The sequence below is a fragment of the Equus caballus genome, chromosome 10 (assembly GCF_041296265.1).
Source record: "Equus caballus isolate H_3958 breed thoroughbred chromosome 10, TB-T2T, whole genome shotgun sequence".
Classification (NCBI taxonomy): Eukaryota; Metazoa; Chordata; class Mammalia; order Perissodactyla; family Equidae; genus Equus; species Equus caballus.
In genome coordinates this window covers 20770476-20795663 of record NC_091693.1, presented here as the reverse complement: position 1 = coordinate 20795663, position 25188 = coordinate 20770476, and the positions used below count along the sequence as shown (strand labels likewise).

Sequence of the window (25188 nt, the reverse complement as noted above, 5' to 3'; positions counted from 1 at the left end):
TTATTCTTTTTTTTTTCCCCTGAGGAAGATTTGCCCTGGGCTAACATCTGTGCCAGTCTTCCTCTATTTTGAATGTGGGTCGCTGCCACAGCATGGCCACCAAAGAGTGGTGTAGGTCCATGCCCAGGAACCGAACCCAGGCCACCGAAGGGAGTGCACTCAACTTAACCGCTAGGCCACAGGGCCGGCCCCTCCTTATTCATTTTCATCTTGTGTGTTCTGCCATTTGCTAAGAGGCATCTTAAAATCCTCTTCTATGAACGGGGATTTGTCTATTTCCCTTTCAGTTATTTCATCCCTTATTTTTGAATATTTTTGAATATCCCTTATATTTTGAAGATAAGAGGTACATAAAAATGTGAATATCTTCTTACGAGTAGATTCATAAATAATATATTTATGAATGTATTCTTGAATATTAGTTCTTACCAGTATATTCTTATTAATATAATTTATCGATGAAGAGCATAATAACAATTCCTCGTGTTCTTGGGCCCTCAGTCTCCCCCATCTCTGCCCCTTGCTCTCCCTCTCTCTCACCCACAGCAGCTCTCGTCATGATCCTTCCCACCATTCTCCAGCTACAGCAGCAGGGTCCTGAGGCAGATATAAATTAAAAATTCTTAAAATGCCTTTAAGAAGACGAAACCAAAATTGGTCAACTAAACCCCATTAATTTGCCCTTGTCCGACTTGCCTTTTCAGAAATTGGACAACGTGCACAGAATCCATTTCTCTTAACCTCCTTGGTATGTCTCCTTCCTTTGGGACCCTGGGGCCCTTCTGGTCAAGACTCCCATTTCCCAGATGGGGAAACCGAGGCCCAAGGAAGAAAAGCTATTTGCTGGAGTCCTTTGAATGGGAATGGAAGCAAGGAAGACAGTTCGAACGGAGCCCGTGCTTCCTTAGACTTTATTTCTGGACTTAGGGGAAGGAACAAAAAAAGGTGAAAAACCAACTTTCTCTACCACTGGCAAGGCTGGTCAACATTGTGCCACCAGGGGGCGCTGTGGACAGGAAAAGACTTGGTGGGATTGGATTCCTGGGGCTGAGCGAGGAGGGGGCTGGGGGTCTAGACTCCAGGGTCTGATGGAGAAAGGCACTACGAACTCAGGTTCCTGAATTCCTTCAGCTGCATATATTCGGGCGTTCAGTTTCAGGGGTCCCAGCCTCAGGAGTTAACTGGCCTGGATGGTTTTCTGGATCCAGTCCGTGAACTTGCAGAGGTTGGTGTAGACACCTGGAACGTAGGGTTGGCCACACTGGGCTTGTCCGAAAGACACGAGGCCCTGCAGGTACCCGTTGCAGACCACGGGGCCCCCAGAGTCACCCTGTTGTTGGAGAGGGAATCCAAAACACGAGAGGTGGAGAGATGTGAGATGAGAGAGGAACCAAAGGAGACGGAGAGACAAAGACAGAAAAAAAACCTCAAAAAAGATAGCAACACACCCCTTAGGGGTTCCATTCCACAGCCCTGACCCCACCTGATTCTGCTCCTCTCGGTCCTAACAGCTGGCCGGTTCTCTTGGGTTTGCTGTTTTGTCTCTGTTTGTGTCTCTCCTCTGTCTGCCCCTCTGGATTGTTTCTCTGTCTCATCGACTTCCAGACTCTCTGTGCCTCTCTGCGTCTCTTTGTAGATTCTGTTTTTTTCCTATTTCTCTTTGCATTTCATCTCTGTGAGTCTGTCTGTCTCTCCGGGTGTATTCCTCTCTCTGTCTCTCTGTGTTCCCGCCTCCCTGTGTCTATTTCTGTTTCTGTCTTTCTCGGCTCCTCTTTATTCCTGTGTCTCTCTGTTCCTCCCCATCTCTCTCGCATTGTCGCTATCCCCCCGTGTCTCTGTTTCTCACTGCATGTCCCCTCGTGTCGCTGTCACCTTCCCTTCTCCGTCTGTCCCTGGGTCTCCCCGCTCTCCCCTTCCCCCATCTCTCACTTTGCAGGAGTCCTTTTGGTCCTGTCCTCCGCCAGCGCAGAACATGCTGGGGTGGTACAAGGCGTCATAGTGCGCACTGCAGCTCTCATCCGACACCACCGAGATATTCACGCACTGGAGCACGTTGGGCTGGCTGCCTGGGACGCAGAGCTCCGGGTCAGCCCCTCTGGCTGGGCGCAGAACCCTTCAGGGAGGGCAGACACACTCACCCTCCTCAGCTCACCGTTCTTCAGCAGACCCCAGCCCGAGACGAGGCAAGAATCCCCAGGGGTGGGGCACTGGGAGGCGATGCTGATGTTGCGGATGGTGGCCGACTGGATCACCGATTCTTTCAACTTGATGAGCATGAGGTCGTTGGCTAAAAAGGGCTTGTTGTACTCTGGGTGCTGTATGGAGAGGTTGGCGTCCATCATGCAGCTGCCTTCTTCGTGGTTGTCCTCAAGGCTGTGCAGGCCGAGCCCGATGGTGTAGGAGCTGAGGGCCACGGGGGGACGGGTGGGTTTGTAGCAATTACACCTTTATCTCCTTTCTGGCCCTCAACCACACCCCATCCTCCTTGCTAACAGCTCCTCGCCATGATCTCAAATCCTTGCTCACTGTCAATAATCCAGGGGCAAGGACGTGCCTTCATTTGCTAGTGACGCAGCAGCTGAGCTGGGATTTCAACCCAGGACTCGGAGTCTTTCCAAAGCAACAGCCTCCACCTCCCTCGCAGAGCCTTCCTTCACGGCGATTTGCACATTAGCACCCGGAGGCTGAGCCTGATGTTAGGGGCCCTCCCCTCACCTAACGTAACATCCAGGTCCCCCCAGGCCCCGCCCCCACCCCATGCTGCCCCGCACTCACTTCTGAAAACAGTGCGCGGCCGACAGCACCCATTGCGGGTGCACCAGGACGCCCCCGCAGAAGAACTCCTCTTCCGTGAACAGTGCGGCCTGCCAGGGCTGCGAGTAAGGGCTGCAGTCTTCGCCGTTTATGATCCGGCCCATGGAGGCCAGGCATCCTGGGGGCGGAGTCAGGGCTGGGGGCGGGCTCAGGGTGGAACCGGGGCTCCTGGGGGCGTGGTCACAATGCAGGGGCGTGGTTGGGGCTTCGTGGACAGTCAGGGCTGGGAGGTGGGCTCCGGGTGGAGCCAGGCTTTTGGGGGCGGGGTTATGGTGTAGGGGCGTGGTCAGCGCTGCATGGACAGAGACAGGACTGGGAGACGGGCTCAGGGTGGAACCAAAGCTTCTGGGGGTGGAGTCTCGATTCAGGGGGGCGTGGCCCAGGCTAGCGGGGAAGGCTCAGGAGGCGGGACTAAGGCTCCTGGGGGGGCGTCACAGCACAGGGGGCCTGACCAGGGCATGGTGCGGGGGCGTGGCCAGGGCCCTAGGGGTGGAGTCTGGGATCCTGAAGGCAGAGACCGGGTGTTTAGTGCTGTTATCCGGAATGGGGAGGCGTGCTCAGGGGATGAGGCCAGATCTCCTGGGGGCGGGTCAGGTTCCTTGGGGTGGGTTGGGACACAGGAGGCGGAGATCAGGGTACAGGAGATAGGGTCACTTGTCAGGGGGAGCGTGAGCTTTGGGTCTGTCACCCACCTCCGGGACCCACGTGCCATGTCTCTCTCTCTCTCTCTCTCTCTCACACACACACACAAGCAGCATGCCAGGCTCATGATCGTTGGGGCCACAGTCCCCCAGCACAAGCAGACCCCTTCACACAGGGTGGCAGAGGCAAGGGTGACACAGCCGGCTGCTCAAGGGGACAGTGTCGCTCCCTGTGGCCCTCAGAGTCGCGTCTTCCCCGTCTCACCTCCTCCGCAGTCGCACCTGCTACAAGCGGGCTCACACAGAGACCCCAGACATCGTCCCAGGACGTGAGTCCCCGAGGGGCCCTGGAAGCAGGCACAGATTCCCAGCAATGGGTGACTCTCCTAGAAGCACCGTCTCCCTTTGAGCGGCACCCTGGGGTTCCCACGTCCTCACAGCGCCCTCACACCAGTTGTCACTCCGCCAGATGCTCAGAGGCACAGACTGTCAGCGTCGTTCACCTAGTAATGCACCGACTCTCACAGTCGGTGATCGTGCACAGGTACGACCACATGCCCCGTCACACTGTGTCACACAGAGAGGCGTACAAAGCCACACATACACACAGGACACAGGTGGCACACATGCAAGCTCCCTGTGATACAAGGAATCACACATGTGCGACTGGAGAGCAACGGCCACACAGTGCAGTCACACACGCAGCTTTAGTCACAGCCGGGAGGACACTGAGTCACGCCTGCACAGTAACAAACACTGTGCCCTCAGGCACAGACAGTCACACACACACACACACTCAGATACCTGTGACACTGAGGAGTAGGCACCCCAGGAACCAGCCCCAGGGGCTTCCTGCTGTGGTCATCCTGTCGGCACCTGGGCATGAGGGTCATCTCAGGTGAGTCTGGGGGTCCTATAGCCCTTGTCTCTCCATCTGTCTCTTTCTCCCTCCCTCCCTGTCCCCCTGGGATATTATCGGGCAGACAAGGACCTATACCAACCCCCACCCCCACCCCAACATACACATTATAGGGGCTAGGGTCCTAGCCCAGAGATCCAGAACTTAGAGAGATGCAGAGACCAAGAGAGGAAAAAAGAGGGGAGAGAGAAGTAGAAAGAGAGAACAAGGTGGGGAGGAAGCGACAGGGAAAGTGTCTCTCCATCTGTAAATGGGGAGAGGTGGGAGGATGGAGACATGGCCCCTCGGGGATGGAGGGAAGATGGAGACAGGGCAGCTGAGAGAGACAAACAGAGAGTCAGAGTCCTGGAGAGAGAGATTCAGAGAAAGAGAGACTAGGGGAGACAGAGAGAGAATTGGAGAGATGCTCCTAACTAGAGAGAGGGTGAGAGGCTTCTGGAGAGGAGATGCAACATCCAGAGGCTGAGAGGCATAGTGACGTGGAACTGGAGGGAGAGTCGCTCTGGGGGCAGTGGGTGGGGACCACCGGGATGCTCACCTGGCTGCCTCGGGGCTCCTGGATGCTGCGCCCAGCTGAGCTCCCGCCTGCTGCCTCCTACCGGGTCCCCGTGGGGCTTATAAGCATCCCCAGCTGGGCCGGCCTGCCCCCAGGGACACATTCCTGGGGTCAGGTGCTGGGAGCTTCCAGCTCGGCGCTCAGGCTGCCTCGGGGCCAGGGGGCCAGAGGGGCTGGGAGGGGCTGGGAGCAGGGACCCAGCGAGGAGACCCTGGGCTCACTCCCCTTCTGTCTTGGTTCTTCGTTCTCTCTCAGCTTCCCCTCTCTCGCGCGCTCTCTCTCTCTCCCCCCTCCCCCTCCCTCCCTCCCTCCATCTTTCTCCTCTCTCTCCCTCTGTATTTCTTCTCTGTCTTTCTCTCTCCATCTTTCTTTCTCTCTCTCTCCCTCCATCTTTCTCTTTCCATCTTTCTTTCTTCTCTCTCTTTCCATCTTTCTCTTCTCTCTCCATCTTTCTCTCTCCCCCTCCATCTTTCTCTCTCTCTCCATCGTTCTCTCTCTCTGCCTCCATCTTTCTCCTCTCTCTCTCTTTCTCCTCTCTCTTTTTCTCCCTGTCTCTTTCTCTCTCCATCTTTCTTTCTCTCTCTCTCCATCTTTCTCCCCTCTCTCTCCCTCCATCTTTATCCTCTCTCTCTCTCCATCGTTCTCCCTCTCTCTTCGTCTCATTTTTCTCTCTCTCATTCAATCTCTCATTCTCGCTACCCCCCCCCCCAACACACACACACACTGTGCTTCCCCACCAAACTTTCCTGGCTTCAAATCCTGCATCGCCTTCAGCCGTGGAACCTCGGGTAGGTGGCTGCACCCCTGTGGGCCTCCACTTCCCCCTCCATAAAATCTGGATAGCCTTCGTTCCTCTCTCCCAAAACGCATCCGAAGAGATAACACGGGGAGGTGCCTTGACACAGTGTCAGGTGTGTGGGGGCGCCTGGTCCCTGGGAGCGTGACCAAGTCTTCACTAGTAAAGAATGGTCATCTCCCCGCTTTGCCCCGAGCTCTGCTGTCCACCCTCGACACACAGGAAGGAACAAGCAATTCTGGCGCTCCTGGGGCTCCCGTCCTAGTCAGGGAGACAGACAAACAGAAAAACTACAGGACAAGCAAATATCTGGTAGTCATGCGTGTGCAGAGAACACGGGTGATGTTAGAGAGTGACCAGGCCTGGGGGTGGGGTGACCATAGATAAGGTGGGGGTCCGGGAGTCTCAAAGGAGGGGACATTTGGGCTGAGAGCCATCATGCCCGCGAGCCTTGCAGGAAAAAGAGAGAACTCAGTGTGCGTGAGGCAGAGCGAGGTGGGGGCCGGGGAAGATCCTGCAGGATTTGCACGCCAGGGCGAGGAGTTTGTTCTTACTTTAAGTGCAATGGCTTTTAAGCACAGGGTAGGGAGGGAGACAGGATCTTATTGACTTTTGAAAAACATCCCCGAGTGGAGAATGATTGCAGGGGGCGAGATGGAGGCAGGGAGACCAGCGCAGAGGTGGGAGGCAGCCACAGCCCAGTGGGAGAGGCTGTGGTCCAGGGAGGAGGGAAATGAATGGGCACAGGGCTCGTTTTGGGGGTGGAGTCGAGGTCCAGACTGCTTGATGGGTGGAAATCAGGGGAGGGAGGGGGGAGGGAGGCAAGGGGGGCGCGAGGCTTGGTCTGTTGATGGCCCCTTTGGGGCCCGGCTTGTGGCCCCGTTTGTGGAGACAGAGCAAGGCAGCATGGAGACACCTGTGAGGAGCCAGGCGGTCAGATACAGGATGCGGAGGGCCAGGGAGAGGTCAGCGCAGGTGAGAAACCTCAGCCAGTCACCAGGGGGAGGCGGTGTTTAAGGCCATGGGGCCGGTGAGATCATCTGAGCAGCAGGTGTGGATGGCGCTGATGAGGGTTTGTGTGGACAGAAGATGAGATGAGGGGCTGTGGGGACAGGTGACGTGATGATGAAGCATGAGTGTCTGCGCCTCTCTCTGTCTCTCTCGGGCCTCATCCCTGTCTCTCTGGCCTGTTCCTGTCTCTCTCACTCTCTCTGATTTCTCTGTCTCCGGCTCTTTCTCAGTGTCTGTCTGTTCTCTGGCTCTGAGTCCATCTGTCTGCCTGTGTTCAGTCTCCTGGTGGCACAGACCACCCCTCCTCCCACACCCCTGCCCTGTTCCCGGGACCAGCTGCTCTGACCACAAGGACGGAGGAGGCCAGGGGCGTGGGGGCTGCGGGATGGGCTCAGGTCTCACAGCCGCCCAGACGTGACTAAGGTCTGGACGGTGGGAGGAGGCTGGTTGGGGCCAGTGTTGGGGGACAGGGCTGGGCAGCTGGAAGGAGGGAGAAGGGAGTGGCGTGGCGTCCCTCTGACCCTGTTCTGTGGCCTCTCCTGTGTCCTGTCCTGCCTGAGGCCAGGCAGACGGGACCCAGTTATCTGGGGATGGGTCCAGGACAGAGCTGTGGGGGAGTCACACCGTGGAGATGCTTCCAGCCTGGCCGGTGGGAATGGTTTGGGGTATGGCTCCTGGAATGGGACTCCAGAGTCAGAACCCAGGCTGGGGTTGGGAGTGGAGGGAGGCGGAGATGGAGAGAGACAGACGTGAACGAGGAGGCTGGGGCCAGAGATAGAGAAATAAAGTCACAGAAGGATGTAGATAGAGACAGAGAGAGATGGAGGCAGAGACAGGGGGACAGAGAGGAACAGAGACACAGGGGAGAAAACAGGGAGAAGAGACAAGGACAGAGAGAGACAAGAGACACAGAGAGATGAGAGACACAGAGAGATATAGAGACAAGACAAAGAAAGACAGACGCAGAGAGACAAGAGACAGAGATACAGAGAAACAAGGGACAAAGAGAAACAGAGACACAGAGACAAGAGGCAGAGACACAGAGACATGAGACTGAGAGACAGAGACATGAGACTGAGAGACAGAGATGGAGATGGAGAGGCACAGAGACTGACAGGAAGAAGGGATAAAGACAGAGAAAAACAGAGATAGAGACGCAGAATGAGACAGAGACAGATCAAGACACAGAGGGAGACAGAGATAGAGACAGAATAGAGAAGGACAGAGAGATGGGCACAGACAGGGGCAGAGACGGAGAGACAAGGACAAAGAAAGATTATTAAGCATTCTGGAAGTCACTTTAAAAATGGTGACAAAACATAGTTTTAATTTCCCGCAACTTGACTCAAACCCAGCCCCCAGGCCCCCCTCTTAATAAGTGGTACCCCACTCACGGCTCCCCTTTGAGTCTTCTCTCAGCCATGCCGGCCCATCTGCAGGTCCTTTGGGTGGCGCCTCCCCAATAGAATTCACACCTAGCCGGGCCTCCCCTCCACCCCGCCCCCCCCCCCCCCCCCCCCCCCGTCCAGCCTCTCCCTCCTCCACTTCGTCCCCCTCAGTCTGTTTCCCAGAGGGATGTGGCTTCTGTGAATGGCTCCAAGCCCCCTCCTGGCCTCCCTCCTCCTCTAGGCCGCCCCGTGGTCTGTTCCATGCACCTCCAACACTCTTCCCCTCACTCTCTCCCTCGACGACGCCCACCCCTCCTTTTAGCTCAGCTCAAATGCCATGGCCTCAGTGACATTCAGGGCTGCCCCTCTCCTGGGGGTGTTGGGTGTGTTTGTTTTCCTCTCACAGCATCCTTCACGTTTCTTCACCTTGGTACAACTGGAACCCACGTTATTGTTTGGGTGTTTATTTTTCTAACATGTGCCTCTCTCAGGAGCCTGGGAGCTCCTCGGGGACAGGCCCCTGTCTGTCCTGGTGACCGCTGAGAACTCGCTGCCTCTCGTGGGGAAGGCATCCAGTACGTATGCGCTGAACGGATGGATAGAGAGAGAAAGACAGACACGGGGACACAGAGACAGATGGACAGACAGAAAGAGAGAGCAGGAGACGAAGACATGAAGAGAGAAGAATCATAACAAACAACAATAATAGCTTACGGTTAATAATAGCTCTCTCTCCACTGCGACAGGAGCAAGGAACTTATTAACGTGGTTAATTAATTAATGATGTTGAATTAATGATACTTGTGTCAAGAGGTTACTGTGGCCCTATTTTAAGTGCTTGGTAGGTTTTAACTCAGTTTTTCATCACAGCAACACTATGAAGTAGATGCTCTTATTAGCTTTATTTTACAGATGAGGAAACTGAGGCACAGAGAGGTCAAGTCGTCCACCCAAGGTCACGGAAAGACTGAGGCTGTGATGTTTCTCATTGGCTGAGCTGTAGTGTTTCTCATTGGCTGAGCTGTGGAGTTTCCCATTGGCTGAGCTGCAGCGTTTCTCATTGGCTGGGCTGTGATGTTTCTCATTGGCTGAGCTGCAGCGTTTCTCATTGGCTGAGCTGCAATGTTTCTCATTGGCTGAGCTGCAGCGTTTCTCATTGGCTGAGCTGTGGTATTTCTCATTGGCTGGCCTGCAGTGTTTCTCATTGGCTGAGCTGCTGGACTGTTGCCAGGTGGGAGAGAAATCGTCCTTCCATAATAGTTTTACTTCCTCCCGAAGATGCAAGAGTATGTCTCTTCCTGTTTGGAGTAATTGACATATATGATAGGGCATGAGAGCTCCTCCTACAGGCCTTCTTAACTCCAACTTAGTTAAGGTTTCTTTTATTAATTCCCACAAATGGCATATTATTCAGCCTTAAAAAAGAAGGAAATCCTGCCATATGCGATAACATGGACCAACCTGGGGACATTATGCTAAGTGAAATAAGCCAGTCCCAGAAAGACAGACACCACATGATTACACTTATACGAGGTGTCTAAAGTAGTCAAACTTGTAGAACCAGAGAGTAGAATGGTGACCTCCAGGGTTTGGGTGAGGGGGAAATGGGGCATCGCTACTCAACAGGTATAAAGTTTCAGATATGCAGCACAAATAAGTTCTGGAGATCTGCTGTTCAGCATAGTGCCTGTGGCAACAATGCAGTATCGCACACTTAAACGTTTGTTGAGAGAATAGATCACATGTTAAGTGTTCTTACCACGATTTAAAAAAAATGCCCAGACTCTGCAAAGATTCTGCAGCGTGTATTTGGCTCAAGTGCTGTCTGTGGGTTGCCTGGGGCAGAGATTCAAGGGGATTGCAATGAATTTTACTCCATAACCAGAAGAGGCAGGAAATGACATGTTCCTTTTATGAAACCAGAAGCAATAAGGCCCTCCCCTCCCCTTTCAGAAAGCAAATCTGAAGCACGGCTTTCCCCTTTAAGAGAGGGATCTACTTTTAATCAAGTCGGCAGCTGGATCTGTTAAGCAAGGATGATGAAGTCGAGACTCGGTTTTGAACTAAGTTCTATGTCTTGTATTTTCTCACTTCTGGAGTCCGTGGTGCCCAAGGTGAATACCATCAGAATCCTCCGAGGTGTTGCTGCATCTGTTTTCACCTATTTCGAACTAGCCACGAACCCCCCATGTTTGGGTTAGCACCACATTTTGTGAAACATTGTTTCAGCTATTTGCAAAATAGTATCAATAAGAACAACAAAAGCAAACACTTAGGAAGGGCTTCCTATGAGCCAGCCACAGTTCTAGCTGTTTTATATTATTAACTCATTTAATCCTGCCAATATTCCATGAAACAAGTGCTGTATTTATTCCTATTTCACAGATGAGAAAGTGAGGCACAGAGAGACTCAGTAACTTGTCCAAGATCACCCAGATAGTGAGTAGCTGAGCAAGGATTTGAATCCTGACAGCCTGGGTTCCAGAGTCCGTCTCTTAGTCAGTGTAAAATCCAACTGACAGATTCATAATTGTTTCTATTACCATAAATGAATTGTTAGCAAGGGCATCAATACTTCCCTCCTCGGGGGCATTTGTTCACTCAGTGAATATTTACTGACCGCCTACTATGTGTCAGGTATTGTTCTTGGCACTGGAGATACAATGGTGACCGTGACAGGGATGTTTTGTCCTCATGGAGGAGTTTATGTTCCAGTGGAGGAGAAAAACACAAGGAACAAGTGAATCTTTAAATATGTCGCCTCGGGGCCAGCCCCGTGGCTGAGTGGTTAACGTTCTGCATGCTCAACTTTGGCGGCCCAGGTTCGTGGGTTCGGATCCCGGGCGTGGACCTTCTCTGCTCATCAGCCTCTCTGCTCATCAGCTATGCTGTGGTGGCGTCCCACATACAAAATAGAGGAAGATGGGGATGGACGTTAGCTCAGGGCGAATCTTCTTCTTCAAAAAAGAAATGTGTCGTGATTTTGTGGTAGATAAAATCATGCCCACCACCAAAGATGCCCTGGGAATATGTGATCTTCCTTGGGGACTTTTCAGCTATGATGAAATTAAAGATCTTGAGGTGGGGAGATTATCCCGGATTATCCTGGTGGGCCCAGCGTAACCACAAGGGTCCTTATAGGACAGGCAAGAGCATCAGAGTTAGACTAGCTGATGTGATGACAGAGCAGAGGTTGGAGTGATACATTTGCTGGCTGTGATGATGGAGGAAGGGGCCGCAGGCCAAAGGACACAGGCGGCCTCCAGAAGCTGGACAAGGCAGGGGAATGGGTTCTTTCCTAGCACCCCCAGAAGGAATCAGCCCAGTGAGACCGACATTGCCCTTCTGACCTTCAGAACTGTAAGAGAATAAATTTGTGTGTTTTTTTGTTTTCTGGTGAGGAAGATTGGCCCTGAGCTAACTTATGTGCCAGTCTCCCTCTATTTTGTACGTGGGATGGTGCCACAGTATGGCTTGATGAGCGGTGTGTAGGTCCGTGCCCAGGATCCGAACTGGTGAACCCCAGACCACCAAGTGGAGTGTATGAATTTAACCACTACACCACCAGGCCAGCCCCAAATTTGTGTTGTTTTAAGCCGGTAAATTTGTGGTGATTTCTTATAGCAGCAATAGGAAATTAATACAGATTTATATACTGATAAGTTTTATACTGATGATCAAGGAATATATACTGATAATAAGAGTATATATCAGGTTATATATCATATATAGATAATAGATATATAAGAGTACATATAATCAGAGTATATATGCTAATAATAAAGGTGAAGAAATGGAGCCGCTCTAGACAGGGGGTGGGGAGTGGGAGCCAGGGAAGGCTTCTCTGAGGAGGGGACATTTAAGAAGAAACCTGAATAAGGGCTGAGACTGGTAGATATCTAGGCAAAGAGCATTCTGGGTGGGAGCAGCAGCCAGTGCAAAGGTCCTGAGGTGGGAACATGCTCCACATGTCTAAGAGGCGGCAAGGAAGCAGGTGTGGCTGGAGTGAGCAAGGAGGAGAGGGTGGAAGATGAGATCAAAGCAGGAACAAAGGGGGACAGATGGTGCATGTGTGGGCCTTGGCAGCATGGAGAGGATTCTAGCTCCCACTCTGAGTGTGATCAGAAGTCCTTTGGATCAGTTTATATGGTAAATAGGTGTCTCCTCCAGCCCCCAACCAGTTTGCAAAGTGATTCCGGCAGTTTCCACTAAAGACACAATATCGCTTAAGCTTTTTTGTTTTGTTAATCTTTGACTCCTAATTCCTCCAGATCAGCACTGTCCAATCAAAATATAATGTGAGCTGCATAAGTAATTTTAAATTTTTTGGTAATAGCATTAAAAAAGGAAAAAGAGATAAAATATCACCTCACACCCACCAGAATGGCTACTATTAAAAAGACAAGAAACAACCAGTGTTGGAGAGGATGTGAAGAGACGGGAACCCTCTTACACTGCTGGTGGGAGTGCAAACTGGTGCAGCCACTATGGAAAGCAGTATGGAGTTTCCTCAGAAAATTAAGAATAGATCTACCATATGATCCAGCTATCCCGCTGCTGGGTATTCATCCAAAGAACATGAAAACACAAATGCATAAAGATACTTGCACCCCTATGTTCACTGCAGTATTATTCACAATAGCCAGACTTGGAAGCAACCTAGGTGCCCACCAAGGGACGAATGAATAAAGAAGATGTGGTATATATACACAATGGAATACTACTCTGCCATAAAAAATGATGAAATCTGGCCATTTGTGACAACATGGGTGGACCTCGAGGGTGTTATGCTGAGTGAAATAAGTCAGACAGAGAAAGACAAATACTGTATGATTTCACTTGTACGCGTAAGACAAATCAACAACAAACAGACACACAGATACAGAGACTGGATTGGTGTTTACCAGAAGGGGAGGGGGTGGGGGGAGGAGAAAGGGCTGATTAGGCACCTGTGTGTGGTGATGGATGGTAATTAGTCTCTGGGTGGTGAACATGATGTAATCTTTACAGAAATCGAAATACAATGATGTACACCTGAAATTTATACAATGTTATAAACCAATGTTACCTCAAAATTTTTAAATATAAATCAATAAATAAAAGACACTGGAATAGGTTAAAAAAAAGGAAAAAGAAACAAGTAAAATTTTAATTTTAGCAGTATATTTTATTTTAACCCAATATATCCAAATTATGATCATTCCAGCAGGGAACCCATCTAAAATTACCCAGAAGAGAGTTTGCATTCTGTTTTTAGACCAACTCTTGAAAATCCAGCGACTATTTCACACCCACAGCAGCGTCTCCATTCGAAGGGGAAATTTCCGTCGGAAATACTTGATCTCTAGTTAGAGTCTATAAAACCCAAAGTTGAAAGAGTGGATTCACGGACGCAGATCGTCCCAAACGTACTTAAAACTTTTCCAATAACGGGATCGAGTGACAGTGTTTGCATTGAAATTAGTTTCAATTAAGTAAAATTTAGAAGCCGGTTCCTTGGTCACACTTGCGACGTTTCAAGTGCCCCGTGGCTGGTGGCTGCTGTATGGGATGGTGCAGGTCTCAATCCGCCTCACGGGAATGTCCCTGTCATTTCGGGGGTCCCCCATCTTCCTCCGAGGAGTGATGACAGATAACTGGGCTTAGTTGGTGCTAGAAAAATGGGGCAATGTCCAAGCCTTTGGTCCATGGGGGCTGCTGTCTTAACTCCTGCTCCTCTGACATTTGCTGAGTCCCCCAGACCCCATTGCTGCAGACAGGCTGGGAGATGCCCCCACCGTAGTCCCCACGGCCACCGCCCATCTTGCCTGTGGTCAGACCACGTCCTCCGTGGCTCCCCAGCCTGGAGCGGGCTCCAACCGTCTCTCTCCCGTAAACCCTCCCCAAGGCCCCCCCTCTCCATCCTCCCGTTCTGGGTGGACCCCGGGATGCCCCACGCGGGGCTGGCCTCTCTCCCCTGGGACAGGAGCCCCGGGAGGGGAGACGCCCACATCAGGCTTTATGGGGCTTTTCCTACTGAATCCTCGGTTGCCCCTAATAAGGGAGGAAAACACCTCTCTCTGGGTCATACAGTCCGTCCCGGTGTAGCTTTAGGTGTTGAGTGAGACGGGGCGCGGTGTTACCCGCAGCGCACAGGCGTTTCTGGACTTCCACAGGCCAGTTCTCTAGCGGCCGCGCTGGACATTCCCGCTAAAACGTGGCCGAGCCACCCTGGGGCTTGGGGAGGATGACATTCCTAAGCAGGCGGCCTCGTTCCACTGCGCCTGGGAGATTTATGACGCTCTCTTGGGTTCATCCACCCCCGGGGGGTGGGAGGGAGGAGGGGCTCGCTCTTCCTGTCGTGCAGTCAGAGTGGACGCCCCGGGCTGGGGGCGGCCTCACATCATCCCCTCCTCAGCAACGCTCCGTGTCGTCTGTGGCCGAGGCTGCATGGTACCTGCAGGTGGGGGGGAGGGCAGACGGCTCAGGTGAAGAGCAATGGACCCAGGTGCATCCTGGGCGCCCATGACCTATGTTCCCCCAGAGATGGCGCAGCTGTCCCTCTGCTTCAGCTTCTGTTTCTTGACTTGCAGGAGGGAGGTGGCATAGCAGAGAGCTCAAGATGTGGTCTCTGGAGCCAGGAGCCCCGATTCACGGCCACTTTGCTGTGTGACCTTGGTTAAGTTGATTGACCTCTCTGTGGCTCTATTTCCTCTTGCATAAAATTTGGCATAATAATGAGTAGCTCACACGGTTATGAGGATTAAAACTAGTCAACATGCATAAAGCGGTTGTGATGGCACCTAGTAAAAGTGAGTAATATATAACCGTTCGATCTTTTATTATTTTTTAATTATGATCCCTAGCTCCTGAGATGTATGTCTGTTTCAGTGAGTACTTATCTTTAAGGCCTCCCCTTTCACTATGTTTCCAACTCTCTCCTGCCCTTTATCTGTCCATCTCTGTCTGTTTGTCCATCTCCATCTCTTCCAGCTTCAGTCTTTCCGTGACCTTGGGTGGACGACTTGACCTCTCTGTGCCTCAGTTTCCTCATCTGTAAAATAAAGCTAATAAGAGCATCTACTTCATAGTGTTGCTGTGATGAAAAACTGAGTTAAAACCTACCAAGCACTTAAAATAGGGCCACAGTAACCTCTTGACACAAGTATCATTAATTCAACATCATTAATTAATTAACCACGTTAATAAGTTCCTTGCTCCTGTCACAGTGGAGAGAGAGCTATTATTAAGCGTAAGCTATTATTGTTGTTTGTTATGATTCTTCTCTCTCCATGTCTTCGTCTCCTGCTCTCTCTTTCTGTCTGTCCGTCTGTCTCTGTGTCCCCGTGTCTGTCTTTCTCTCTCTATCCATCCGTTCAGCGCATACGTACAGGATGCCTTCCCCACGAGAGGCAGCGAGTTCTCAGCGGTGACCAGGACAGACAGGGGCCTGTCCCCGAGGAGCTCCCAGGCTCCTGAGAGTGGCAGATGTTAGAAAAATAAACACCCAAACAATAACGTGGGTTCCAGTTGTACCAAGGTGAAGAAACGTGAAGGATGCTGTGAGAGGAAAACAAACACACCCAACACCCCCAGGAGAGGGGCAGCCCTGAATGTCACTGAGGCCATGGCATTTGAGCTGAGCTAAAAGGGGGGGTGGGCGTCGTCGAGGGAGAGAGTGAGGGGAAGAGTGTTGGAGGCGCATGGAACAGACCACGGGGCGGCCTAGAGGAGGAGGGAGGCCAGGAGGGGGCTTGGAGCCATTCACAGAAGCCACATCCCTCTGGGAAGCAGACTGAGGGGGACGAAGTGGAGGAGGGAGAGGCTGGACCGGGGGGGCGGGGTGGAGGGGGGGAGACCCGGCTAGGTGTGAATTCTGTTGGGGAGGCGCCACCCAAAGGACCTGCAGATGGGCCGGCGTGGCTGAGAGAAGACTCAAAGGGGAGCCGTGAGTGGGGTGCCACTTATCAAGAGGGGGGCCTGGGGGCTGGGTTTGGGTCAAGTTGTGGGAAATTAAAACTATGTTTTGTCACCATTTTTAAAGTGACTTCCGGAATGCTTAATAATCTTTCTTTGTCCTTGTCTCTCCGTCTCTGCCCCTGTCTGTGCCCATCTCTCTGTCCTTCTCTATTCTGTCTCTATCTCTGTCTCCCTCTGTGTCTTGATCTGTCTCTGTCTCATTCTGCGTCTCTATCTCTGTTTTTCTCTGTCTTTATCTCTTCTTCCTGTCAGTCTCTGTGCCTCTCCATCTCTGTCTCTCTTTGTCTCTAAGTCTCATGTCTCTGTGTCTCTGTTTCTCTTTGTCCCTTGTCTCTCTGTATCTCTGTCTCTTGTCTCTCTGCGTCTGTCTTTCTTTGTCTTGTCTCTATATCTCTCTGTGTCTCTCATCTCTCTGTGTCTCTTGTCTCTCTCTGTCCTTATCTCTTCTCCCTGTTTTCTCCCCTGTGTCTCTGTTCCTCTCTGTCTCCCTGTCTCTGCCTCCATCTCTCTCTGTCTCTATCTACATCATTCTGTGACTTTATTTCTCTATCTCTGGCCCCAGCCTCCTCGTTCACATCTGTCTCTCTCCATCTCTGCCTCCCTCCACCCCCAACCCCAGCCTGGGTTCTCACGCTGGAGTCCCATTCCAGGAGCCATACCCCAAACCATTCCCACCGGCCAGGCTGGAAGCATCTCCACGGTGTGACTCCCCCACAGCTCTGTCCTGGACCCATCCCCAGATAACTGGGTCCCGTCTGCCTGGCCTCAGGCAGGACAGGACACAGGAGAGGCCACAGAACAGGGTCAGAGGGACGCCACGCCACTCCCTTCTCCCTCCTTCCGGCTGCCCAGCCCTGCCCCCCAACACCGGCCCCAACCAGCCTCCTCCCACCGTCCAGACCTTAGTCACGTCTGGGCGGCTGTGAGACCGGAGCCCATCCCGCAGCCCCCACGCCCCTGGCCTCCTCCGTCCTTGTGGTCAGAGCAGCTGGTCCCGGGAACAGGGCAGGGGTGTGTGTGGGGGGGTGGAGGGGTGGTCTGTGCCACCAGGAGACTGAACACAGGCAGACAGATGGACTCAGAGCCAGAGAACAGACAGACACCGAGAAAGAGCTGGAGACAGAGAAATCAGAGAGAGTGAGAGAGACAGGAACAGGCCAGAGAGACAGGGATGAGGCCCGAGAGAGACAGAGAGAGGCGCAGACACTCATGCTTCATCATCACATCACCTGTCCCCACAGCCCCTCATCTCATCTTCTGTCCACACAACCCCTCATCAGCGCCATCCACACCTGCTGCTCAGATGATCTCACCGGCCCCATGGCCTTAAACACCGCCTCCCCCCGGTGACTCGCTGAGGTTTCTCACCTGCGCTGACCTCTCCCTGGCCCTCCACATCCTGCATCCGACCACCTGGCTCCTCACAGGTGTCTCCATGCCGCCTTGCTCTGTCTCCACAAACGGGGCCCCAAAGGGGCCATCAACAGACCAAGCCTCGCGCCCCCCTTGCCTCCCTCCCCCCTCCCTCCCCTGATTTCCACCCATCAAGCAGTCTGGACCTCGACTCCACCCCCAAAACGAGCCCTGTGCCCATTCATTTCCCTCCTCCCTGGACCACAGCCTCTCCCACTGGGCTGTGGCCGCCTCCGCTGGTCTCCCTGCCTCCATCTCGCCCCCTACAATCATTCTCCACTAGGGGATGTTTTTTAAAAGTCAATAAGATCCTGTCCCCCTCCCTACCCTGTGCTTAAAAGCCATTGCACTTAAAGTAAAAGCAAATTCCTCTTCCTGGCGTGTGAATCCTGCAGGATCTTCCCTGGCCCCCCTCCTCGCTCTGCCTCACGCACACTGAGTTCTCTCTTTTTCCTGCAAGGCTCGCGGGCATGATGGCTCTCAGCCAAAATGTCCCCTCCTTTGAGACTCCCGGACCCCCACCTTATCTATGGTCACCCCACCCCCAGTCCCGGTCACTCTCTACATCACCCGAGTTCTCTGCACACGCATGACTACCAGATATTTGCTTGTTCCGTAGTTTTTCTGTTTGTCTGCCTCCCCAACTAGGATGGGAGCCCCAGGAGCGCCAGAATTTGCTTGTTCCTTCCTGTGTGTCGAGGGTGGACAGCAGAGCTCGGGGTACGGCCAGTATACGACTGCTTTTTGCTAGTGAAGACTTGGTCATGCTCCCAAGGACCGGGCGCCCCCCACACGCCTGACATTGCATCAAGGTGCCTCCCCGTGTTATCTCTTCGGATGTATTTTGGGAGAGAGGAACGAAGGCTATCCAGATTTTATGGAGGGGGAAGTGGAGGCCCACAGGGGTGCAGCCACCTACCCGAGGTTCCAAGGCTGAAGGCGATGCAGGATTTGAGGCCAGGAAAGTTTGGTGGGGAAGCACAGTGTGTGTGTGTGGGGGGGGGGGTAGCGAGAATGAGAGATTGAATGAGAGAGAGAAAAATGAGACGAAGAGAGAGGGAGAACGATGGAGAGAGAGAGGATAAAGATGGAGGGAGAGAGAGGGGAGAAAGATGGAGAGAGAGAGAAAGAAAGATGGAGAGAGAAAGAGACAGGGAGAAAAAGAGAGAGGAGAAAGAGAGAGGAGAAAGATGGAGGCAGAGAGAGAGAACGATGGAGAGAGAGAGAAAGATAAAGGGAGAGAGAGAAAGATGGAGAGAGAAGAGAAAGATGGAAAGAGAGAGAGAAGAAAGAAAGATGGAAAGAGAAAGATGGAGGGAGAGAGAGAGAAAGAAAGATGGAGAGAAAGACAGAGAAGAAATACAGAGGGAGAGAGAGGAGAAAGATGGAGGGAGGGAGGGAGGGGGAGGGGGGAGAGAGAGAGAGAGAGAGCGCGCGAGAGAGGGGAAGCTGAGAGAGAACCAAGAACCAAGACAGAAGGGGAGTGAGCCCAGGGTCTCCCGCTGGGTCCCTGCTCCCAGCCCCTCCCAGCCCCTCTGGCCCCCTGGCCCCGAGGCAGCCTGAGCGCTGAGCTGGAAGCTCCCAGCACCTGACCCGAGGAATGTGTCCCTGGGGGCAGGCCGGCCCAGCTGGGGATGCTTATAAGCCCCACGGGGACCCGGTAGGAGGCAGCAGGCGGGAGCTCAGCCGGGCGCAGCATCCAGGAGGCCAGAGGCAGCCAGGTGAGCATCCCGGTGGTCCCCACCCACTGCCCCCAGAGCGACTCTCCCTCCAGCTCCACGTCACTATGCCTCTCAGCCTCTGGATGTTGTATCTCCTCTCCAGAAGCCTCTCAGTCTCTCTCTAGTTAGGAGCATCTCTCCAATTCTCTGTCTCCCCTAGTCTCCCTTTCTCTGAATCTCTCTCTCCAGGACTCTGACTCTCTGTTTGTCTCTCTCAGCTGCCCTGTCTCCATCTTCCCTCCATCCCCGAGGGGCCATGTCTCCATCCTCCCACCTCTCCCCATTTACAGATGGAGAGACACTTTCCCTGTCGCTTCCTCCCCACCTTGTTCTCTCTCTTTCTACTTCTCTCTCCCCTCTTTTTTCCTCTCTTGGTCTCTGCATCTCTCTAAGTTCTGGATCTCTGGGCTAGGACCCTAGCCTCTATAATGTGTATGTTGGGGTGGGGGTGGGGGTTGGTATAGGTCCTTGTCTGCCCGATAATATCCCAGGGGGACAGGGAGGGAGGGAGAAAGAGACAGATGGAGAGACAAGGGCTATAGGACCCCCAGACTCACCTGAGATGACCCTCATGCCCAGGTGCCGACAGGATGACCACAGCAGGAACCCCCTGGGGCTGGTTCCTGGGGTGCCTACTCCTCAGTGTCACAGGTATCTGAGTGTGTGTGTGTGTGTGTGACTGTCTGTGCCTGAGGGCACAGTGTTTGTTACTGTGCAGGCGTGACTCAGTGTCCTCCCGGCTGTGACTAAAGCTGCGTGTGTGACTGCACTGTGTGGCAGTTGCTCTCCAGTCGCACATGTGTGATTCCTTGTATCACATGGAGCTTGCATGTGTGCCACCTGTGTCCTGTGTGTTTGTGTGGCTTTGTACGCCTCTCTGTGTGACACAGTGTGACGGGGCATGTGGTCGTACCTGTGCACGATCACCGACTGTGAGAGTCGGTGCATTACTAGGTGAACGACGCTGACAGTCTGTGCCTCTGAGCATCTGGCGGAGTGACAACTGGTGTGAGGACGCTGTGAGGACGTGGGAACCCCAGGGTGCCGCTCAAAGGGAGACGGTGCTTCTAGGAGAGTCACCCATTGCTGGGAATCTGTGCCTGCTTCCAGGGCCCCTCGGGGACTCACGTCCTGGGACGATGTCTGGGGTCTCTGTGTGAGCCCGCTTGTAGCAGGTGCGACTGCGGAGGAGGTGAGCCGGGGAAGACGCGACTCTGAGGGCCACAGGGAGCGACACTGTCCCCTTGAGCAGCCGGCTGTGTCACCCTTGCCTCTGCCACCCTGTGTGAAGGGGTCTGCTTGTGCTGGGGGACTGTGGCCCCAACGATCATGAGCCTGGCATGCTGCTTGTGTGTGTGTGTGAGAGAGAGAGAGAGAGAGAGAGACATGGCACGTGGGTCCCGGAGGTGGGTGACAGACCCAAAGCTCACGCTCCCCCTGACAAGTGACCCTATCTCCTGTACCCTGATCTCCGCCTCCTGTGTCCCAACCCACCCCAAGGAACCTGACCCGCCCCCAGGAGATCTGGCCTCATCCCCTGAGCCCGCCTCCCCATTCCGGATACCAGCACTAAACACCCGGTCTCTGCCGTCAGGATCCCAGACTCCACCCCTAGGGCCCTGGCCACGCCCCCGCACCATGCCCTGGTCAGGCCCCCTGTGCTGTGACGCCCCCCCAGGAGCCTTAGTCCCGCCTCCTGAGCCTTCCCCGCTAGCCTGGGCCACGCCCCCCTGAACCGAGACTCCACCCCCAGAAGCTTTGGTTCCACCCTGAGCCCGTCTCCCAGTCCTGTCTCTGTCCAAGAAGCGCTGACCACGCCCCTACACCATAACCCCGCCCCCAAAAGCCTGGCTCCACCCGGAGCCCACCTCCCAGCCCTGACTGTCCACGAAGCCCCAACCACGCCCCTGCATTGTGGCCACGCCCCCAGGAGCCCCGGTTCCACCCTGAGCCCGCCCCCAGCCCTGACTCCGCCCCCAGGATGCCTGGCCTCCATGGGCCGGATCATAAACGGCGAAGACTGCAGCCCTTACTCGCAGCCCTGGCAGGCCGCACTGTTCACGGAAGAGGAGTTCTTCTGCGGGGGCGTCCTGGTGCACCCGCAATGGGTGCTGTCGGCCGCGCACTGTTTTCAGAAGTGAGTGCGGGGCAGCATGGGGTGGGGGCGGGGCCTGGGGGGACCTGGATGTTACGTTAGGTGAGGGGAGGGCCCCTAACATCAGGCTCAGCCTCCGGGTGCTAATGTGCAAATCGCCGTGAAGGAAGGCTCTGCGAGGGAGGTGGAGGCTGTTGCTTTGGAAAGACTCCGAGTCCTGGGTTGAAATCCCAGCTCAGCTGCTGCGTCACTAGCAAATGAAGGCACGTCCTTGCCCCTGGATTATTGACAGTGAGCAAGGATTTGAGATCATGGCGAGGAGCTGTTAGCAAGGAGGATGGGGTGTGGTTGAGGGCCAGAAAGGAGATAAAGGTGTAATTGCTACAAAACCAACTCGTCCCCCCGTGGCCCTCAGCTCCTACACCATCGGGCTCGGCCTGCACAGCCTTAAGGACAACCACGAAGAAGGCAGCTGCATGATGGACGCCAACCTCTCCATACAGCACCCAGAGTACAACAAGCCCTTTTTAGCCAACGACCTCATGCTCATCAAGTTGAAAGAATCGGTGATCCAGTCGGCCACCATCCGCAACATCAGCATCGCCTCCCAGTGCCCCACCCCTGGGGATTCTTGCCTCGTCTCGGGCTGGGGTCTGCTGAAGAACGGTGAGCTGAGGAGGGTGAGTGTGTCTGCCCTCCCTGAAGGGTTCTGCGCCCAGCCAGAGGGGCTGACCCGGAGCTCTGCGTCCCAGGCAGCCAGCCCAACGTGCTCCAGTGCGTGAATATCTCGGTGGTGTCGAATGAGAGCTGCAGTGCGCACTATGACGCCTTGTACCACCCCAGCATGTTCTGCGCTGGCGGAGGACAGGACCAAAAGGACTCCTGCAAAGTGAGAGATGGGGGAAGGGGAGAGCGGGGAGACCCAGGGACAGACGGAGAAGGGAAGGTGACAGCGACACGAGGGGACATGCAGTGAGAAACAGAGACACGGGGGGATAGCGACAATGCGAGAGAGATGGGGAGGAACAGAGAGACACAGGAATAAAGAGGAGCCGAGAAAGACAGAAACAGAAATAGACACAGGGAGGCGGGAACACAGAGAGACAGAGAGAGGAATACACCCGGAGAGACAGACAGACTCACAGAGATGAAATGCAAAGAGAAATAGGAAAAAAACAGAATCTAAAAAGAGACGTAGAGAGGCACAGAGAGTCTGGAAGTCGATGAGACAGAGAAACAATCCAGAGGGGCAGACAGAGGAGAGACACAAACAGAGACAGAACAGCAAACCCAGAGAACCGGCCAGCTGTTAGGACCGAGAGGAGCAGAATCAGGTGGGGTCAGGGCTGTGGAATGGAACCCCTAAGGGGTGTGTTGCTATCTTTTTTGAGGTTTTTTTTCTGTCATTGTCTCTCCGTCTCCTTTGGTTCCTCTCTCAACTCACATCTCTCTCCACCTCTCGTGTTTTGGATTCCCTCTCCAACAACAGGGTGACTCTGGGGGCCCCGTGGTCTGCAACGGGTACCTGCAGGGCCTCGTGTCTTTCGGACAAGCCCAGTGTGGCCAACCCTACGTTCCAGGCGTCTACACCAACCTCTGCAAGTTCACGGACTGGATCCAGAAAACCATCCAGGCCAGTTAACTCCTGAGGCTGGGACCCCTGAAACTGAACGCCCGAATATATGCAGCTGAAGGAATTCAGGAACCTGAGTTCGTAGTGCCTTTCTCCATCAGACCCTGGAGTCTAGACCCCCAGCCCCCTCCTCGCTCAGCCCCAGGAATCCAATCCCACCAAGTCTTTTCCTGTCCACAGCGCCCCCTGGTGGCACAGTGTTGACCAGCCTTGCCAGTGGTAGAGAAAGTTGGTTTTTCACCTTTTTTTGTTCCTTCCCCTAAGTCCAGAAATAAAGTCTAAGGAAGCACGGGCTCCGTTCGAACTGTCCTCCTTGCTTCCATTCCCATTCAAAGGACTCCAGCAAATAGCTTTTCTTCCTTGGGCCTCGGTTTCCCCATCTGGGAACTGGGAGTCTTGACCAGAAGGGCCCCAGGGTCCCAAAGGAAGGAGACATACCAAGGAGGTTAAGAGAAATGGATTCTGTGCACGTTGTCCAATTTCTGAAAAGGCAAGTCGGACAAGGGCAAATTAATGGGGTTTAGTTGACCAATTTTGGTTTCGTCTTCTTAAAGGCATTTCAAGAATTTTTAATTTATATCTGCCTCAGGACCCTGCTGCTGTAGCTGGAGAATGGTGGGAAGGATCATGACGAGAGCTGCTGTGGGTGAGAGAGAGGGAGAGCAAGGGGCAGAGATGGGGGAGACTGAGGGCCCAAGAACACGAGGAATTGTTATTATGCTCTTCATCGATAAATTATATTAATAAGAATATACTGGTAAGAACTAATATTCAAGAATACATTCATAAATATATTATTTATGAATCTACTCGTAAGAAGATATTCACATTTTTATGTACCTCTTATCTTCAAAATATAAGGGATATTCAAAAATATTCAAAAATAAGGGATGAAATAACTGAAAGGGAAATAGACAAATCCCCGTTCACAGAAGAGGATTTTAAGATGCCTCTTCGCAAATGGCAGAACACACAAGATGAAAATGAATAAGGAGGGGCCGGCCCTGTGGCCTAGCGGTTAAGTTCAGTGCACTCCCTTTGGTGGCCTGGGTTCGGTTCCTGGGCATGGACCTACACCACTCCTTGGTGGCCATGCTGTGGCAGTGACCCACATTCAAAATAGAGGAAGACTGGCACAGATGTTAGCCCAGGGCAAATCTTCCTCAGGGGAAAAAAAAAAAGAATAAGGACATAGATGATTTGAACAACAGGATTGACAAACTTCACTTAATGGTCATATGTAGCACATTGCACCCAGCATCTGAAGAATATGCAATCTTTCTGAAACACACGTCTACCAGAATGGCTAAAATCAAAAGGATGACGGCACCGAGTGTTGGCTAATACGTCGAGCAGCTGCAGCTCTCATACCTTGCTGCAGGGAGTGTAAAATGGTACAACCGCTTCGGGAAATAGTGTGGCAATTTCTTAGAAAGATAAACATACGTCTACCCCATGACCAGCAAGTCCACTCCTAGGTATTTATAACAGAGCAATGAAAAAAAAATAGACTTGCTAAGGATGTTCAAAGTAGCTTCATCCACAGCAGCCAAACTGGAAACAACCCAAATGTCCAGGAAAGGGTGAGTGGACCAACCATGATATATCCACATAACAGAATGCTCCTCCGTAATAAGAAGAAGTGAACTCCTGATGTGCACGACAACATAGGAGCATCTCACAGGCATTGTGCTGAGTGACGGAAGCCAGACACAAGCTATTATACACTCATGCGCCCCAGGGTGATGTTTCGGTGAATGACAGGCCACATATCCGATGCTGGTCCCATGAGATCAGCACCAAAGAGCCTAGGTGTGCAGTAGGCTATACCATCTAGGTTTGTGGAAGAACACTCTGTGATGTTTGCACAACGACGAAATCGCCTAGTGACGCGTTTCTCAGAATTATCCCCGTCGTTAAGTAATGCATTACTGTACACTGTACGATTCCATTTATAGAGGAAATTCGAGCACAGGCAAAACTAATCTAGGTTGCCTGGTTACTGGGACAGGAAGAGATGGGTGGCTGTGGAGACAGACTTGGAAGTGACACGAGAGAACTTCCTGAGGTGGCGGAAATGTTCTGTAACTTGACAGGAGTGAGGGACTACGTGGGGGCATGCATCTGTCAGAACTCCCGAAGGGGACACTTGAAACCTGCACACCACACTGTGTCTGCCTCATAAAAAATGACCCCTCGATAAAAAACTTCACACAGCCCTTACGAAAACTGAGCTACGAAG

At 53.1% G+C, this 25188-nt stretch overlaps 2 protein-coding genes across 11 annotated transcripts; one reads left to right on the top strand and one right to left on the bottom strand.

Annotated features, from left to right (window-relative positions):
• Nucleotides 1–892: 892 nt before the first annotated feature.
• LOC100067485 (kallikrein-4) lies at nt 893–5221 on the bottom strand. Of its 7 annotated transcripts, XM_070224766.1 has the most exons (7): nt 4913–4967; nt 4260–4331; nt 3721–3802; nt 2776–2932; nt 2153–2403; nt 1930–2066; nt 893–1330 (listed from the first exon to the last, which is right to left on the bottom strand). In XM_070224766.1, the coding sequence occupies exons 4-7, from the start codon at nt 2916–2918 to the stop codon at nt 1178–1180; spliced, it is 684 nt and encodes a 227-aa protein (XP_070080867.1). In that variant the 5' UTR covers nt 2919–2932; nt 3721–3802; nt 4260–4331; nt 4913–4967; the 3' UTR covers nt 893–1177. The 7 variants fall into 7 exon arrangements, 6 of the variants coding, with proteins under 6 accessions (XP_070080867.1, XP_023506040.2, XP_070080866.1 ...); XR_011422461.1 differs by lacking the exon at nt 3721–3802 and having other exon boundaries at nt 1484–2066; nt 4913–5183; XM_023650272.2 differs by lacking the exon at nt 3721–3802 and having other exon boundaries at nt 4913–5221.
• Nucleotides 5222–18917: 13696 nt separating this feature from the next.
• LOC100067532 (kallikrein-4) lies at nt 18918–23246 on the top strand. 4 transcript variants are annotated; one of them, XM_070224768.1, is made up of 7 exons: nt 19164–19218; nt 19798–19869; nt 20173–20410; nt 21199–21355; nt 21729–21979; nt 22066–22202; nt 22803–23246. In XM_070224768.1, exons 4-7 carry the CDS (start codon nt 21213–21215, stop codon nt 22953–22955), a joined length of 684 nt encoding a protein of 227 aa, XP_070080869.1. In that variant the 5' UTR covers nt 19164–19218; nt 19798–19869; nt 20173–20410; nt 21199–21212; the 3' UTR covers nt 22956–23246. The 4 variants fall into 4 exon arrangements, with proteins under 4 accessions (XP_023506036.1, XP_023506038.1, XP_070080869.1 ...); XM_070224769.1 differs by having other exon boundaries at nt 21181–21355; XM_023650268.2 differs by lacking the exon at nt 20173–20410 and having other exon boundaries at nt 18918–19218.
• Nucleotides 23247–25188: the final 1942 nt, after the last annotated feature.